At 47.2% G+C, this 18,021-nt stretch overlaps 1 protein-coding gene across 15 annotated transcripts in view; it reads left to right on the top strand.

Moving 5' to 3' along the window:
* The window catches only part of TMEM94 (transmembrane protein 94), a 272,670-nt gene that overhangs the window by 184,770 nt on the left and 69,879 nt on the right, over window positions 1–18,021 (top strand). For all 15 annotated transcript variants that reach the window (XR_003856541.1, XM_029600531.1, XM_029600535.1 and 12 more), the window contains 4 exons: window positions 6,896–7,211; window positions 7,658–7,831; window positions 16,819–16,921; window positions 17,219–17,436. Coding sequence is in view for 14 of the 15 variants with exons in the window: in XM_029600531.1 (XP_029456391.1) it covers window positions 6,896–7,211; window positions 7,658–7,831; window positions 16,819–16,921; window positions 17,219–17,436 (811 nt within the window). In the remaining variant the exon portion in view is untranslated. The remainder of the gene's footprint in view (window positions 1–6,895; window positions 7,212–7,657; window positions 7,832–16,818; window positions 16,922–17,218; window positions 17,437–18,021) is intronic.

Here is an 18,021-nt window from a genome sequence, read left to right as displayed (position 1 = left end):
CTATTCCATCGCTGGGTTCCTCTTGGTGCCTTCCCATAATGTCTCTAATCAGGGTTTTCGGTGGTTTGGGTAATTTTCCTTTCTAAATTGATTTCCCCTCCCCCATGGTGGTGGTGCCTCGGGACCTGCTAGCCATCGCTACCCGCTGCCGTCACTTTTGACTGTGGCCATTTTTTTTTTTTTTTTGCCCCATCACACCGCACCATCAACACTGGCGGGACCGTCAGTTTCGTCGGTGCCATCAGCAGATAGGGACTCCGGAGACCGACTGTTGTTGATCTCCTCCAGGCCGCTCGCCGTGTTTATCATCTTGAGCCTTCGCACCAGGGAAAGACCGAGCTGAGCATTGAGGGAAGCCTAAGGAGCATCGGCACCAGTCCCCGTTGATGCACAGAGACGGGCGCGGGGATGCACCGGCTTTTGCTGCAGTGACCCCACGGCGAGGAGAGTCCATCCTCTGTTGGAGCCAGGGGTCAGCAACGGTCTCCACTGATCTTGGTGCCAAAGAAGATCTGGCCATCCCTCCTTCCTCCCAGTAGGTGTTGGCACTGGCAAAGTTTGAGGAGGAGCTGAAGCATCTAGTCCAAAGGAGATCTGGCCATCTCTCTTTCCTCTCAGTAGTTGTTGGTATGGGCAAAGTTTGAGGAGGAGCTGTTGCATCTAGTGCAGTTGGCGATGGATCGGGCATTGCAGGGCATCGGGCCTGTAGCACCAAAGGCACTGACTGGAGCTGGTGCTGCCCATCATCCTAGCACTGCTGGAGAAGCTCAACGTGCTCATCGGTGCATAACCAACCCAGCTGGCACCGGTTCCTGGGGCGGCACCGAGGCTTCCTTCTATCAGTACGGTTCATCTGAGAAGAAAGCTCCGCTGAGGCCTATAACACACTGTCCAGTTTTACCAGTGCCTGCACCTCCGGCCGAAGGCCAAGCACCTAGTGCCCTGTCCCCTTGTTATTGTTTATAAGGTTTTGGGTGGACCCTTGGACACTGTGGCAGATGACTACGCCCACGGGGGGAAGTCCCGAGAGGGGCCACAGGTCAGGCTTAGCTTTAGGACACACAACACAGAATTATCTTTTATTAAACAGAGTTGAGAAGCCACCAGAGGTGGCAGTAGTGAGTAGATATAAAGCCCGTCTGGGCTTGTAGTCCCTCAGGACACTGGAACAGCGATCCCTCAATAGCTGTGCTGTAGTGGAGAGAAACTGAGATAGTGAGTACAGTGGAGCATACACAGGGTTCTGGTATAGAGCCTCGTTGGTTGATTACTCACACAGCGGTCTCTCCCGGAAGGTAACACAGAAGCTAGAATAGAGGCAGGCCCTCGAGGAGCGAGTACATGGTTCCAGAGAACAGCTCTGAGAGAATATAGATGGTAACTCAGTGATGGTGTAGGCAGCGGGTTCTTCCAAGCAGAAGTGAGCTCAGGCAGCGAGTCCGGGAACATGGGCCCTCGAGGAGCGAGTACCAGTTCCAGACAGCGACCTGAAAAAAAAGAGAGAGGCTCCCAATTTGCGGGTACCCCGATAGAGTAAGTCCAATTAAGGAGAGGCAGAGTAGCTAGGTACGGAGAGCGAATCCCATCCGTAAGGAGTCCCTTCACCCCCTTGCTAAGGCGAATAGCTAGCAACAGAGTAGGCTTTTGTATCCGGGATGCGTGATGTCATCATAGGGGGACGCCCCTGAGGTTCGCACCAAGAAGGACTAAGAAGCAGGGCCGCGCGGCGCGCGTGTCCTATGGCAGCTGAACAACATGGCAGGATGTAGCGCCCAAGCAGGACCAGGCACACTGGAGAGGACGGCAGGCAGACGCCGTGGCAGCCAAACGTCCATCAAACGCGGGAGGAGTCGCCAAAGAGGTAAGGAGGGCAGAGTGGAGATGTCGGGCAGCGACAGTCATAACACCCCTAAAGCATACAGTGAGAATGAGTGTCCTTATGACCCCTGGGGGGGATGATCGGACGTAGTCCTCTGAGGACTCTGATGATCTTCTGTCAGACCCTTCTCTTCCAGATGAGCGAAGGAAGTCCCTGCCTGAAGACTTAACCTTCGCAGGATTTGTGAGGGTGATGACAGAGGAGGATGGCAGGTACAAAATGCTTAAGATCCTCCAGTTCATGGAGCCTCCTAAGGAGATTGTGGTGGTCTTGGTACACTAGATCCTTAATGAGTTGATGCTGAGGATATGGGAACACCCCCTCATAGTGCCTCCTGTCAATAAGAAGGCGGATCGGGTCTACCTCGTCCAGAAGGCTGCCAAATTCATTAAGTGTCAGCTGCCACACTAGTCGGTGGTGGTCGAATCCGCTCTCAAGCGGATCAAGCGCTCTTGGACCCATTCCTTGGCACCCCCAGGGAAAGGACCACAGAGCGATAGACGCTATTGGGAGGAAGGAGTTCCAGGGTACCATGCTTATTGCCTAGATTGCTGCCTATCAGCTCTACATGATCCAATACTTGTGGGACATCTGGAAGTAGATGGAGGAGGTGACTGAGCAGCTGCCTTAGCAGCAAGACACCCTTATGTCGCTCTGGAGTGTGGGAAACATGAGGTCTGTGTGATCTACGATGTTTTAGAGACAGCATTGACAGTCTCTGCAGCAGGAATCGGCACCCGCAGAATGGCATGGCTGCGGGCCTCAGATCTCCAACCAGATGTGCTGTGTATTGGAGAGAAACTCTTCGGAGACAGAGTGAAGGATACTGTAGCCCAACTCCGGGACCACCACGAAACCCTACAACAACTCTTCGCCAGTACTCTGGACCTGTTTTCCTCATCCAGGAGGCTGGCGAGACCAGGGCCAAGGAAGTCTTTCTTTCGTGAAAGGAAGTACTATCCTCTGCCTCCTCACTCCTGTCCATACCATCAGGGCACCTGCAGCCGTCCCAAGCAGCAGAGAACCCCCAGGCCCCCAGCCCTCTCCTCAGTCCACTCCGCGGACGAGGTTTTGACTGAGGAGGGAGCATAAGCCAGTCGCCTGTAACTGGGGTGATGGACCTTTTGGTCGGGGGCAGACTGCGGTTCTTTGCGAACCAGTGGCCCAGTGTAACCTCGGACCAATGGGTTCTGTCCATCATCTGTCAGGGGTGCCAATTGAATCTATTGGGTGTCCCACCAAATTGCCGTCTGTTCCCTTATTGGGGTCTGGTAGCCAATCATGAGGTACTTATAATGGAGCTCTCCTCCCTCTTAATGGCCAGATCGATCAAGCCCATACCACCAGGGCAAAGAGGGCGGGGATTCTACTCTAGGTACTTCCTGATTCCAAAAAGAACAGGAGGACTCCAATCCATCCTAGACCTATGGGCCTTGAACAAGTTTCTAAAAATAGAAAAGTTCAAGATGGTTCCCCTGAGAACTTTGATCCTCCTTTTGCAAAAAGGGAACTGGCTATGCTCCCTTAACCTAAAGGACACATACACCTATATCGAAATCTTCCCTGGTCACAGGAAGTATCTCCGATTCATGGTGGGAAATCAGCACTTCCAGTACTGGGTGTTGCCATTTGGGCTCGTGTTTGCTCCACATATCTTCACAAAATGCCTGGCTGTGGTGGCGGCGCACCTCCACAGAATGGGAGTGCATGTTTTCCCATACCTGGATGATTGGCTGGTCAAGAGCACGGGTCAGGCAAGAGCTGTCGGGTCCATGCGCTTGACCGTTCGGGTGTTGGTGTCACTAGGGTTCATTCTCAACTACCCAAAGTCCTATTTCACCTCTGTTGGACTTCAAAGGAGCCCTGCTAGACACGGCTCAGGCCAAGGCCTCCTGCCTCGCCAGAGGGCCGTTGCCTTGGTGACCATTGTAGAAGAGGTTCAACAGAGCCAGCTGGTGTCAGCCTGACATATGTTGAGGCTGTTGAGCTATATGGCTGCAATTGTCCATGTCACTCCCTTGGAACTTTAACACATGCTCAGAGCCCAATGGACCCTGATGTCACAATAGTGTCAGGCCACTCAGAGCCTCCAGGATTGCATCCGAGTCACCCCATCCCTTAGGGACTCATTGTTCTGGTGGCAGGTACTTTCCAATCTGGAACAGGGGATTTCCTTTCGGAGTCTCACCACTCAAATTGTGCTAACCATGGATGCATTTACCCTGTGGTGGGGAGCTCATGTAGATGGGCTCGGCACCTAGGGCCTGTGGCCGCTCAGGAATGTTCTTGTCAAATCAGCTTTCTGGAGCTCAGGACGATCAGTTACACACTATGAGTTTTCAGAGATCGGCTGTCCAACAAAGTTGTCCTCATCCAGACTGAAAACCAAGTAACCATGTGGTATGTCATCAAGCAAGGAGGCACAGGATCGTACTTCCTGTGTCAGGAAGCAGTCACATCTGGTCGTCGGCCCTGTCCCACAGGATGGTGCTCAGGGCCCTGTACCTGGCCAGGATGGAGAACATGGTAGCAGACAGGCTGAGTCAAGCCTTCAGACCCATTAAGTGGTCCCTGGACCAGGGGGTAGAGAATCGGATATTCTGCCTCTGGGGGGGCCAGATGTAGATCTGTTCGTATCCCCCTGCAACAGAAGATGACAAACCAGGCTCGGACACCCTTGCCTGTCATTGGGACAAGGGTCTTTTATATGCTTATCGTCTGAATCCCTTAGTGGCGAAAACTCTCTTGAAGCTTCATGAAGACAGAGGGACTATGATCCTCATAGCCCCTCATTAGCCAAGACAGGTGTGGTTTCCACTCCTGCAGGAGTTTTCCATCTGGAAAACGATCAGTCTGGGGACTTTCCCAGATCTCGTCACGCAGGATCAGGGAAGACTGCGGCATCCCTACTTTCAGCCCTGAGAGGTTGATTCTGCAGTTGCTTGATCTTTCAGAATATGTGCCTCGAGTCCTGCTGGCTTCTAGAAAGCCTTCCACTAGAAAGACCTATGGACTGAAGTGGAGGAGGTTTTCTGTGTGTGTGAGCAGAAGGCCTTAGATCCATTCTGCTTCACACAAAAACTACTTAGTTACTTTCTACACCTATTGGAGGCTGACTTGAAAACCCATCTCTGTACACCCTATATTTGTACATTTTATGTGGGGCCTGCTTTATTGAAGCCTCCCCTAAGGCCTCCTGCAGTGTCTTGGGACCTCAGTGTGGAGTTAGCTCAGCTTATAAAAGCTCCTTTTGAGCCGCTACGCTCTTGTGACCTGACGTACTAGACCTGGAAGGTCATATTTTTTGTGGCATTCACTTCAGTACGCAGGTTCAGCGAGCTCCAGGCCTTAGAATAAGGTGGATAAGTTACTAAGTTTTATCATGCCAGGGTGGTTTTGTGTACGCAACCTAAGGTGGTGATGGATTTCCATCTTAGCCTGTTATTCGTCCTGCCAGTTTTCTTTCCCAGGCCCCATTCACACCAAGGCAAATGAGATTTATTGATCGGTGACTTGGTTTTCACTACACACTTTTACCAAACATTACTGTCTGTATGTTTGTGTGCCAGAAGGGTAGTTTTGGGGAGAGTGTGTTGCGCACAGGTCTTTTGCGTTCCCACCCAGTGTAGAGGGGCTTAGGTACATTCCACGTGTCTGGACTGATCTGAGGTATGAACAAGAAAGGAAAATTGGTTCTTACCTGCTAATTTTCATTCCTGAAATACCACAAATCAGTCCGGAAGCCCGGCTCCTTGATTGTTTCAAAAGACCTTCTTAGTTTCTGGATGTTACTTATGCAGTTTTTCTATAAATTCAGACTTATGATGATTGTACATATATTTATCAGTTTGGGGTTAGAAATTAATTACCCTTGTTATAAGAGAGGGGACTTCAACTTTTGAGTCTCTGTTCATCCCAGTTGGGGGAATTGTTTTTGAACTGGACATCTTGGCTTGGGTACAGGTCAATACGAAGGGACTGCAGGTGGCACTCTTGGTTATGTAGCAGAGCCAGAAAAGTTTTTATTCTCTGCCTCCATCTGCTGGTAGGGATACAAAACCCACTTGTCTGGACTTACAGGTAAGAACCAATTTTCCTTTCTTTGAGGACAGCAGGATAAGATGTTAGTCCTCACAAAACCCGCCCGCCACCCCACAGAGTTGGGTTTCTCTTGTTTTTTATTTTTTAATCCTGATTCTATGTTACGAGACTGAAGAGGGACCCCACGTAGATGCGTGGTATAGGGCATGTTGGGTATGCTCGGTGTGCCTAGTCAAAGTTTTAGAAACTGACATACGTTTTCTGCATCGAGGCTGCATCTGATGATGTCACCCAAGTGTGAGGACTAACATCCTACTGTCTTCGGAGAACATCTGTTACAGGTAAGCAATTCTGCTATCCGTGGGGTTAATGTGAATCACTGCTTCCTTGTGCCAGATAATGGGAATTGTACATTTGTTATCTAAGGGACTAATATCCATATATTTATGGATTTTTCTGGTTTGTACTTGTTTTCTTGGGGATCTATTTTAAGGCAGTTTCATTGAATTGTGATTCCTTCCACCTACATCTTCTGTGCTTCCTGCCTGACAGGGCCAGGCCTTATATGTTGCCCGTATTTCTGGTAGGTTTTCTGTTCTCTATCTGGCAGTACAAGACTTGGATACACTATCTGCAAGTTTTCTGCTCTCTTCTTCGAAATGCCAGACTTTCATACTCTACTCGTCCTTCCTGCAGACAAGTGCCGGGCCCTTATATGCTGCTTATACCTCCTGCAGATTTTCTGCGCTCTACCTTGTAGTGCCAGACTTTTCTATTCTGCTTGTATCTCCTGATGTTTGACTGTTCCAAACTTACTGATTGGCAGTATCACTTTGATGCGCTTTTTCTACGACTTGCACACTTTGCCTCTGGCACTCCCTTACCTGCCTGTCGCACTGAGCTTCTTGTTACTGTCTTCTGCGGTTAGTCTTGCTTGTTTCTAAATTGTTTTGCATTTATTGCACTGCTGGTTAGGCATACACTGAGGGAGACGTTCTGGCATGTGAGGCTGAAGATTACGTGTGTGACTATCATTTGGAGATGCTTAGCTTATCTCAGGACCAGCAGAATCCATCCAGCATTCAGTTTGATGACTCCAACTGGCAGCTGCACCTGACCTCCTTGAAGCCCCTGGGTCTGAATGTGCTCCTGAACCTGTGCAATGCGAGTGTGACGGAGTCCCTTTGCCGCTTCTCTGACCACCTGTGCAACATCGCTCTCCAAGAGACCCACAGTGCCGTGATGCCGGTTCATGTGCCTTGGGGGCTCTGTGAGCTTGCCAGGTTAATAGGTATGTAAAGGCCAGGGTCAAACTGCAGGTAGGAGGTGCTTCTGACTTTCCTGCTGTACCTTATTGGTGATGTCCCTTGCAGTATGTGATGATTTTCCTGGGTTATGGCATTCATATTAGACTATGGTGTGCTGCGAATTTCGAAAACAGAGTATTAAAAAAAAAAGACGACCAGATGTGGAAGGACTGAGAACAGACTTTCATAAGTACGGTGACTATAGAATGACTACATCCACTTCGAAAATGTTACCTTTATTTGCCTTATAGCCTGGAAGTAAAATGCATTAAACCCAGTGTTTGTTCCATGTATCGACACTTCCTACCCTACAGTTGCTAAGTGAAAAATATGTTACAGAATTCCTTAGAAAATTACGTAGTCATGCATGGAGATCTTATTCTCCAAACTCCCTCCATGAAGAACTTTTTCCTGGGGTTTCTTGTTTCAGGCTTCACTCCGGGTGCCAAAGAATTGTTCAAGCAGGAGAATTACCTGGTATTTTACCGCCTGCCGAGTGACGAGATGGTGAAGGAAACCATTGTGGGCAAACTCTCATCCATTACCAAGAGGAAGCCGCCTCTGAGCCATATGGTCAGCCTCTTTGTCAAGGATGCCACTACCAGTAAGAACATCCCTTTTTAAAAATGTATTTTTTAAATTAAAGGTATTTCTGTCATTTCGATATTCCCTTCCCTCTATAACCAACCACTGCGACAACCATCCTTGGCCAGGGGGTCAGGCACCATAGATTCCTCTGGAACATGGGTAGGCAGATCCCGATATTCGAGTGCCACAAATGGGATATGGTTTTCCAGGTATCTGCAATGAATATTTATGAGAGAGATTTACATACAAGGGTCACAATGCATGCAAATATACTTCATGCATATTTATTGTGGATATCTTGAAAATCAGACTTATTTGAGGCACTACTACAGGACTGGCGTTGTCTAACCCTGGTAGACATATATCCTAAGCCTGGCTAGTAGGTGTTACTGTTATGCAATTGGTGGCTTGCCCTCTTTCCCATGGGCTCTGATGGTTGACTGTTCAGTACTCTGAGTAATGGCATGTGCAAGTTTCTGGAGACAGGTGCAGCACTGTCACTAGACTGTCAGGCTGGCCCCAAGAATACCCGTCTAAAAAAAAACAAAACAAAACCACACCAGGTTTCAAAAGGTTATACCCACAACTAGCACCCTACCTCCTTTTTTTAAACATTCTTCCCTTTCTTCAAAGGCTTGCATTATTAGACTTCTTATAGACATTAAATATTGTGTTCAGAAACTTGTGTCAAATATTGTGATCATCTGAATGCTTTATTTATTACACGGCTGAAAGCCTATGACTGGAACTCAGAATTCACTCATTGTGATGTCAAAGTATATTGTTTTCCTACAGAAAAAGCCTTTGTCCCCATTGAGGCTTTGTTGGTCTCTGTTGCTGCTACTGCTGCTGTTGGAAGTGCAGAATATGGTGGGAGGAAGATTGTCTCAGGTTTTTAGTTTCTCCCTTTACATAACAAGCAGCTTTGACCTGAAGCAGTCAGAGTTGTAGCTGAGATCTTCACTTGCAGTGGTTCTAGCAGCCTTAATGGGACATTGATCTGGTTGTTTAAAGTAGCAGTGCTTTCTAGAGAGACATCCTAAAACAATATATTTCCTTATCCTCCCCCTTCCCTTTCAAATTCAGAAAATGTCTGCATATAGTTCATTTGAAATTTTCATTCTCAATTGTAGAGTGTTTGTCTCTTCCTTGTCACTTTTGCTGCTGCCCAGGGTATCCTAGTTACTTCCTTTATTTTTGCAGAGTCCATGTGCAATATCCCTAGACTTTTCGCCGCCTCCTTGCTGTTTAATCAATAGGAATGTATACCCCATAATGCATGAGGAGAGACATGGGTGTCAAGTGGAAAAATCCAACTACATTGGAGGCCTTTTAGACTTATTTTCCGAAGGGGAGGAGACTTATCATCATCATTGTTTTATTGATATCACTCTTTTCCAGAAGAGTTCAAAGTGTGTTACCTTACAATTTGATTCTACAATGGTTGATTAGATCAGTGGTCCCCAACCTTTTTTGCACCAGGGACCGGCTTCAAGCAAGACCATTTTTCCATGGCCCGGCAGGGTGGGGCATGGGCGGGGCTTTAGTCATATGGGGGCGGGGTTATAGAGGGGGTTGGATTTTAGTGCATACTTATCATTTAATTATGACATTTATAATGTGAATGTGACTCAACTCACCATAGGTTCTCACATGCATGACACACTGACCCATGATCGTCACGGGGCTAGATGTAAAAGTACAGTTTGCATCCACAGGAACCCCCCTGACCCCCAATAATGGATGTAAAGCAGAATTATGACATTCCCCATACAACTCACCCTACAAAAATGATATTCTGGTTCTGGTGTCATCTCAGTAACAGCAACTCAAACTCCTTCTACTTCCAGGCTCTGTTACGCTTGGGCTCCGGTCAGGAGGCGTGAACACCACCCAGCAGGGTGGCTCCAGGTGGAGAGAGACAGGAAGCTAGAAACAGTGTCTAATTCAGGCTGGGTCAGAGCAGGCGGCAAGGAGCAGAGTCTAAGTTCAGGCTGGGTCAGGGCAGGCGGCAATGAGCAGAGTCTAAGTTCAGGCTGGGTCAGGGCAGGCGGCAATGAGCAGAGTCTAAGTTCAGGCGGGGTCAGGGCAGGCGGCAATGAGCAGAGTCTAAGTTCAGGCTGGGTCAGGGCAGGCGACAATGAGCAGAGTCTAAGTTCAGGCTGGGTCAGGGCACAGTAAGCAGGGCAAGGCAGGTCAGAAGGCCCGTAGGCCACACACACACAGAAGGCCCGTAGGCCACACACCATAAGCGGGGCAAGGCAGGTCAGAAGGCCCGTAGGCCACACACACACAGAAGGCCCGTAGGCCACACACCATAAGCGGGGCAAGGCAGGTCAGAAGGCCCGTAGGCTCCACACACACAGACAGAAGGCCCGTAGGCCACACACCATAAGCAGAGCAGGGCAGGTCAGAAGGCCCGTAGGCCACACACACACAGAAGGCCCATAGGCCACACACACACAGAAGGCCCGTAGGCCGCACACCGTAAGCAGAGCAAGCAGGTCAGAAGGCCCGTAGGCCAGGTGAGAACAACGAGGAAGGAGGCCCGAAGGCCGCGCAAGGCAAGGCAAGGCAAGGAAAGGCCCGAAGGCCGCGCAGGGCAAGGCAAGGAAAGGCCCGAAGGCCGCGCAGGGCAAGGCAAGGAAAGGCCCGAAGGCCGCGCAAGGCTAGAGCAGGGAGCCCAGGTGAGCTCGATGCCGAAGCCCCGAGGCAACTGGCAGGCAGGGTTATAAGGACACACCCAGAGCACAGAGTGGACAGATAAGATGGACTGGGCCTGTCCGGAAAGCCAGCACTAGAGGGACCCCTGGTGGTGAGGCGGTTGCACTGCAGCCAAAACTGTAACAGGCTCAATAGCCCTACTTATGAAAAGACAGCAGTTTACCACCAATGCATGTCCTCTTGAGAAAACACAACAAATAAGACTGATACAAACGCTTACATGCTAGTAAAATATCTCATCTCGGTAACAGACACAGAACCGACCTAACATACTCCCAGGATCTGTAGTAATGCACATAAACTAATCCGCACACAGTTACACCTGTATTATGGAATACACTCAAACAGGTGCAACCCTATCTATGAAAAGGCAACACTACAAATATTAAATCAGGTCCTAAAAACCAATACACCTCTTATTAGGAAAACAGAACTAGCAAGCAGCTATAGATCCCCACACAGAAATAATTGTAAAACTATACTAATAAGCAGAATAAATGTTTCAAAACAGCTATGAACAGAATAACATCCAACAATTAAAAACTCATAAAAACTATTACAAATTCTCCAAACACCAATAAAATATTTTAAAAAAGCAGACACATCACATAATATTAAAATAATTAAAATGGCAGTCAATCAAGAAAAATAAACTTAAAAAGCCACCTTTACTTACCCCCTCCAGCAGCTCTCCTACTCCTCTTCCATGCAGGCCATAGCACACACCAGAAGCAGCAGTAGAAGCTAAGCTCTGTACTCTTGGTCCTCTTCCTTAGTGCCCATGTCTCTCACACACACACCATACCAGTCATGCCCCCATGACCAGTTTCTGTCTCTCATACACCATTCATCTCCCAAACAGTCTTTATTTATTTATTTATTTAACATTTTTCTATACCGACCTTCAAGGTTAAATACCATATCAGGTCGGTTTACATCGAACAGGGGTAGATCAGTGTAACATAACATAACAGTCTTTGGCACACACACACCAGTCACCTTCCTGAACAGTTTCTCTCATGCCATACACACACACAGGCTTCCCATTCCCGTGTTCTACTTACATATATGGGTTTCTCACTCTCATAATCACTTTCTCTGCCTCACACACACACACTCACCAGTCTCTCACTCCCATGCTTGTTCTCTCCACATGCACAGGCTTCTCATTCCCATAATCACTTTCTTTCTCTCACACACATACACAAAGACTTCCCACTCCCATGTTGTCTTTCAGATATACAGGCTTCTCACTCCCAAGCTGTGTCTCTCTCACACACACACACACACACACACACACACTCACAGGTTTCTCACTCCCATGCTCACTTTTCACATGCACAGGCTTCTCATTCCCATAATCACTTTCTTTCTCTCTCTCACACACACACACACACCAGTCACCTGATCTCTCTCATTCATGCATATACACACACACACACACACAGGCTTCCCACTCCCATGTTCTCTTTCAGATATACAGGTTTCTCCCTCCCATGCTGGGTCTCACACACACCCAGGTTTTTTACTCCCATGCTCACTCTCTTCACATGCACAGGCTTCTCATTCCCATAATCACATTCTTTCTCTCATATTCCACACACCAGTCTCTTTCTCTCACACACACCGTCACCTTACCAACCAGTCTCTCTCTCTCATGCATGCATGCACACACACACACACACACACAGGCTTCCCACTCCCATGCTCTCTCTCACATAATCAGGCTTCTCACTCCCATGCTTTCTTTCTCTCTCTCTCACACACACACACAACACCAGGCTTCTTACGCCCATGCTTTCTCACATACCCAGATTTCTCACTTCCATGCTTTTTCTCTCTCACACACATACACATCAGTCACCTCCCTGACTAATGTCTCACACTCTCATATACACATCAGTCATCTCCCTGAGCAATCACTTTCATTGACTCTCACATATACACACACACATCAGCTCTCTGACCAGTTTCTCTCAATCACACACATGCTCTCAATCACACACAGGCAGGCTGGCTGCTTCTCTCTCTTTCTCTCAGTCACTTCCTCTCCCCCCCCCCCAAGCACAAATGGTAGCTGCAGCAGTCTCCTCCTCTTCCTCCAGCCCCCGCAGGCCAAGAAAGAAGAATCCCATCGGCCGCGGAAGGCTCATGCTGCTGTCTCCTTTCCCGATTACCGGCTGCTTCGATTGCTTGGGGACCGATGCTGCTGCCGTCGATGCTACTTTTCCACGTGGCACTGCTCTTTCTCCTTCCCGCGCACCACGTATCACTTCCTGTTCTGGGTCACGGGGGGGGGGCAGGCGCAGGAAGAAGAAAAGGCCAGCCGCGGGATCCACAGCTTCTTCTAACACCGCTGCCGTTCCCATTGGGCTTGAACGTGCTGTTAGCCCGGCGGCAATGGCAGCAGGGAAGGAAGAGCAGGGGGAGAGACCAGGAGCACGCGACACACTGCCTGTGCTTGGTGGTGCGGTGGACCGGCAAAAAACCCCCAACGGCCCGGTCCTGGTCCGCGGACCGGTGGTTGGGGACCCCTGGATTAGATCACTACATCTGTGTGTCTGTGGCCCTGCCCCTCCAATCACTTTTGTGTATGGTGTGCTATCCACACCAAATTTTCAATAAATGTCAGGAGGTGGTTCATGGGTATCCCAACAGGAGTATTTGTTTTTTGATCCACATATATGTCCACATTGTGGAAAGTAGGCTCCATTAGTTCTGCATGGAACTTCCTGTTTGAATTTGATCCTCTAAATATATTTTTTAGCAAGTATTTTAGTAAGTAAGCAGTTGTTATTGCTTTCTTAAAGATGTCACACCAGGTAACCCAACTCAATCACATTTGGCCTTCTACTTTCCCTGCCAGAATTCTTTAGAAGTTTTCCATGTTGACACTTTGCCACAAACTGAGTTTCTCCTAGGACAAGCAGGATGATAATCCTCACATGGGGTGACATCATTGGAAGGAGCCCGGCACGGAAAACTTATGTCAAAGTTTCTAGAAACTTTGACTGGCACACTGAGCATGCCCAGCATGCCACTGTCCACGTATCCTCTTCAGTCTCTTCTGCGGAGCTGTCATCTTGCAGTGGTAGAACTCGTGCTCAGTTATTTTTGGAAAGCTTTTCCCGGTCGTTTCTGCAATGGTTTTCTTGCATCGGATCTGTCTTCCTTCCCTCGGCTTGCTTAGTGAGGTAGTGCGCTAAGTTTCTTCGTTCTGTGTGGTTGATTCCCAGCTTGTTTTCCTTCGGGATCCGCCAGTCATTGACCACTTGCTGGGTTGTTTTTCTGTGATGTCGTCTGATTTTCGTCAGTGCCCACAGTGCTCTCAGACTGTGTCCCTCACGGATCCACACGATATGTATATCATTTGCCTGGGGGCATAGCACGACATTCAGGAGTGTTGTTTTTGCAACCAGATGATCCCCAGAGGGATCATCTGGGAAGCTGTTCAGGTCAAAGAAATCGAAACCCTTGACATCGGCATCGAGGGACTCGACTCAGACAGGTTGCAGTAAACCTATGGACTCCAAGCCTTGGTTGTCCACTCCTCCGCCGGGGCTTTTGGTGGAATGGGGTGCTGGGGTTCGACCTTCATCGGTCTCGACGTACTCGAAGTCTGGATTGCCTCCTTCCTCCTCAGCGCCAGGGAAAGAACAGGCCGAGCACTGTGGGAAATCCAGGAAGCATTGCCACCGGTCTCCATCTTCGCATGGTGCTGGGCTCGGGGACTGGAGTAATAGTGTGTTGGGGACAAATATTCTTATTACACCCTATTCCATGTTACTGGATGACCCGATTACAGAGCTGTCGGGCCCCCAACAATGGCTTTGTCAGCAGATGTGCATTGCTGCCCGCCTAGAACTTGCTTGTTTGTGGAAGAGCTCTGATATCCCTCCAATTTCTAAACTGGTCAAACGTCTGCGATCCACGCAATTACTGGAACATACTACTGCTACCCGATACAACAGACTACTAACATATTCCAAAATATGGGATCCTTTCATCCAATGGGGTAATTCTCACACTTCCTGAATGTTTCTTCTGGCTTTTAACTGACATGCTCTTGACTCTTTGCATTATGTTTATTAACAGTGCTCTTTTATGATCTGTTTTATGTCATCCTGTTTTGTTTTATGCACTTTTGTCTAGCACATCATTTTATGTCTACTCTGGAGGTTGCCTTTCTCTCTTGCTAAGATTGGCTATGTTTTTGAATGGCTACGTTATTGAATAGTTTCCAACTTGCGTCGCAACCAAGACCTGGTGGGAAGGGGTGGGGGGGGGAGGGGAGAGGGGAGATGCAGTGCAGAGACATATGGTTTAATACGGTTTGTAATTTTATTTGGAACTATGACACGCACTGTCCAAGTGTTACTATACTGCAAATTGGGGCAATCCGATATATTGTCATTTTGTTATTGTGTTGTTTTGCCAATAAAAGACATAAATACAAAAAAAAAAAAAGTTAGCCGGATAAATCATTATACAGGTAAGATTTAACCGAATAAGAAAAGGGCATGTTAGGGGCGTTCTGAGGCAGGGACGAGTTAGCCAAATTACTTACCCAGCTAACTCCAGTATTTGAAGATAGCTGAATACGTTATTCAGTTATCTTAGTCTAGACGTGCTTGAAAGCAGATCTGTTTCCGGATAACTTTATCCCTAACCAGCTGTATTCAAAAGTACATAGCCAGTTAAATGGAGCTTCAGGTTAAAAAAAAAGAGAAGGTAACTGGCTTAGTGTCCTTATCACTTACTCTCCCCCACCCCACTTGAGTTCGAAATCTTGAAGCTGCAGTCTCCTAACCACCGAACTCATCTTCCTCTTAAAAAGCTTATGTTAAAGGATCTCTGCTGGCCTCCCCCCCCCCCCGCCCGGTCCCTGGTCCTGCCAAAATTTGCCTTCCTGAGCGTTTCCCTCAACTCAAACCATCCCCCTTCCATCCTCTTAGTACCTTTAAACTGAACCTCTTCAGCAGCCTACTGTAACCCGTGCCCAGCGCTTCCAGTGTTGCTAGGGGAAGCTATGCTGGAAACATAAAACTACAACCCAGCATGGCTCCAACCCTGAGCCTATGTCGCAGTAGGCTGCTACTGAGATCTAGGTTGAAGAGAAACAGTTTAAAGGTACTGGGGGAGTTTAGGTTGGGATGGGGGGGGGGGGGTGGTCCTGGGAAGGCAAAATTTTCCGGAACTTTGACAGGAGTGGGCAGGGGCAGCAGGTACTGGCCCTTTAAAATAAGCTTTTTAAGATGAGTTTGCATGGGGGAGCACTGCAGGCTCTGCCCAAGGTTTCAAGTTCGGGTCAGGCTAAGTGATCAGGCCACTAGGTCTGCAAATATTTTTTAAGCTGCAGCTACATTTAACTGGCTATATTCATTATGAATATAGCTGGTTAAGGTTAATGTTATCTGACCACACAAAGCTGGATAATTTTAAACCTAACCCGATATTCAAAGATAATCTGGTTAGGTTATCTTGTTCCCTTGCTGATTTACTGAATATTGACCTTAGCACAACTAAAACAAGGCAAATTAAAAAAAAAAATTCAAGATTTACCAAAAACTAGATGAGGTCAATATTCAGCAGCATGGCAATGGGATGATTTATCTAGCAAAAATTAGCCAGATGAATTGTAATGGCTGTTCAGCAGAACACTTTCAGTCTACTCACTGAATATAGCTGGATAAAGTCCTAGTCAGCCAGTCATCCGAGTAACTTTAGGACTGCTCTCCGACATGACCAGTCATCTTGCAAAATATACTCTGCCCTGGAACATCTCCAACTTATCTGGCTAACTTTTATGTGGCTAAACAGTTAGCTGGATAAGTCAGAGTCATTCAGAGCATGCAGAGTTTAAAAACCTGAGGTTGTCTAGCTAAGTTCTGAACTTAGTTGATCTGATTTTGATTAGATGTATTAATTTTGATGAATTGCATTTCTTAGATGTGTAAATCAAAACAATGTACATATAAATCATATTTAAATCATATTTAAATCAAAATGATATACATATAAATCATATTAAACAAAAAGCATATATATAAAAACAAATGAACTTAACTGGACAAACTGAATATTCACTCTGAGGGTGTTAATTTCAGTGCTGTTTGTTTCTGAGAGTTATGTTGTTCAAAGCTGATGATGCCAGAATCTTGCCCTTCTATGAGATTTTTTCATGGATTTTTTTTTCTTTTACTTGTCCATGGAAGATTAGATTCTGGTTTGATGAGGCGTCATCCAGTCCTAAGCATCTATTTTCTTTCCCCTCTGTAGGCACTGAGCAGATGCTATCTCATGGCACAGCTGATATCATCCTAGAAGCCTGCACAGACTTCTGGGATGGTGCAGATATCTACCCCCTCTCCGGATCAGACAGGTGGGCAGAGATTTGTTTTGTAACAAAATGGAATAATCTCAGGTAGTCACACTCACAGCAATGCATGCATTTCTATAAATATGCAGAATTCAAAGCACTGCATTCAGGTTCTAGCCAGAGATGCTTCTGTTTGCTGCATCTGATATTATGCTGATCTTTGCCTTTCTTTCTGATTCTTACTCCACCCGTCTCCATTTCTCTCATGCTCTTTTTTTACCCTTACTTCCTCTCCTTTCCTATTTCTTGGTGTAATATGTCCATCACCACCATTTTTATGTGCTCGCCTCTATCTTGCAGAAAGAAAGTGCTGGATTTCTACCAGCGTGCTTGTCTCTCCGGGTACTGCTCTGCTTTCTCTTACAAGCCCATGCACTGCACACTCTCCTCCCAGCTCAATGGAAAGTGCATAGAACTTCTCCAAGTGCCAGGACAGAATGCTATCTTCACTTCCTGTGACCTCCCGATGACTATCCCCATCAAGCAGAACAGCAGGAGAAACAGCTGGAGTTCTGATGGTATGTGTCCCCATGTTTAACCTTCCAAGATCCTTTTTCCTTTATAGAAGCATTTCTTTTAAAGCAGTACACACTGAATTGCAGGCAGGGCACAGGGCAATGGAGAAATTTCACCTCCCTGCTAAGCTTTTCAGCAGCATTGTGAAAAGAGCCAAGGCAAGATGAATTTGGGCAATTAAGAAGAACTTTCATGAAAAAAGATTCCTTCCTCTGTCTCATTTTGAAATTTGGAAAGTAGAATAAATGTTCCCATCATGTAGGAATTCAGGCTAAGCAATGTTGAAGAGAGGAGGTGGTAATTAATGTAGTTTATCAGCTTCATCTGTGCTGTGGATTCAAACCAGCTTTTTGTTTGGTATTGGAGACAACTTTTGGAAGGATTCATGAACGGCAGAAGCAGTCTTGACCCTTTGTATGTAAGCACAATACAGACTTTCCCAGAATTTTCAGTTGACATGCACAATTTAATATTCTGAATACGGACTGCTTTGGATAACGTCCATTGATGGAAAAGGTTCATAAAAATACTCACTAGCAGTAAATAATCGATATGTAAACTACAACAGCATATGTTGTTACTCTATC

This window comes from Rhinatrema bivittatum, chromosome 4 (assembly GCF_901001135.1).
Source record: "Rhinatrema bivittatum chromosome 4, aRhiBiv1.1, whole genome shotgun sequence".
Classification (NCBI taxonomy): domain Eukaryota; kingdom Metazoa; phylum Chordata; class Amphibia; order Gymnophiona; family Rhinatrematidae; genus Rhinatrema; species Rhinatrema bivittatum.
The sequence above is the reverse complement of the archived record's forward strand: the minus strand, read 5'-3'. Positions and strand labels throughout refer to the sequence as shown.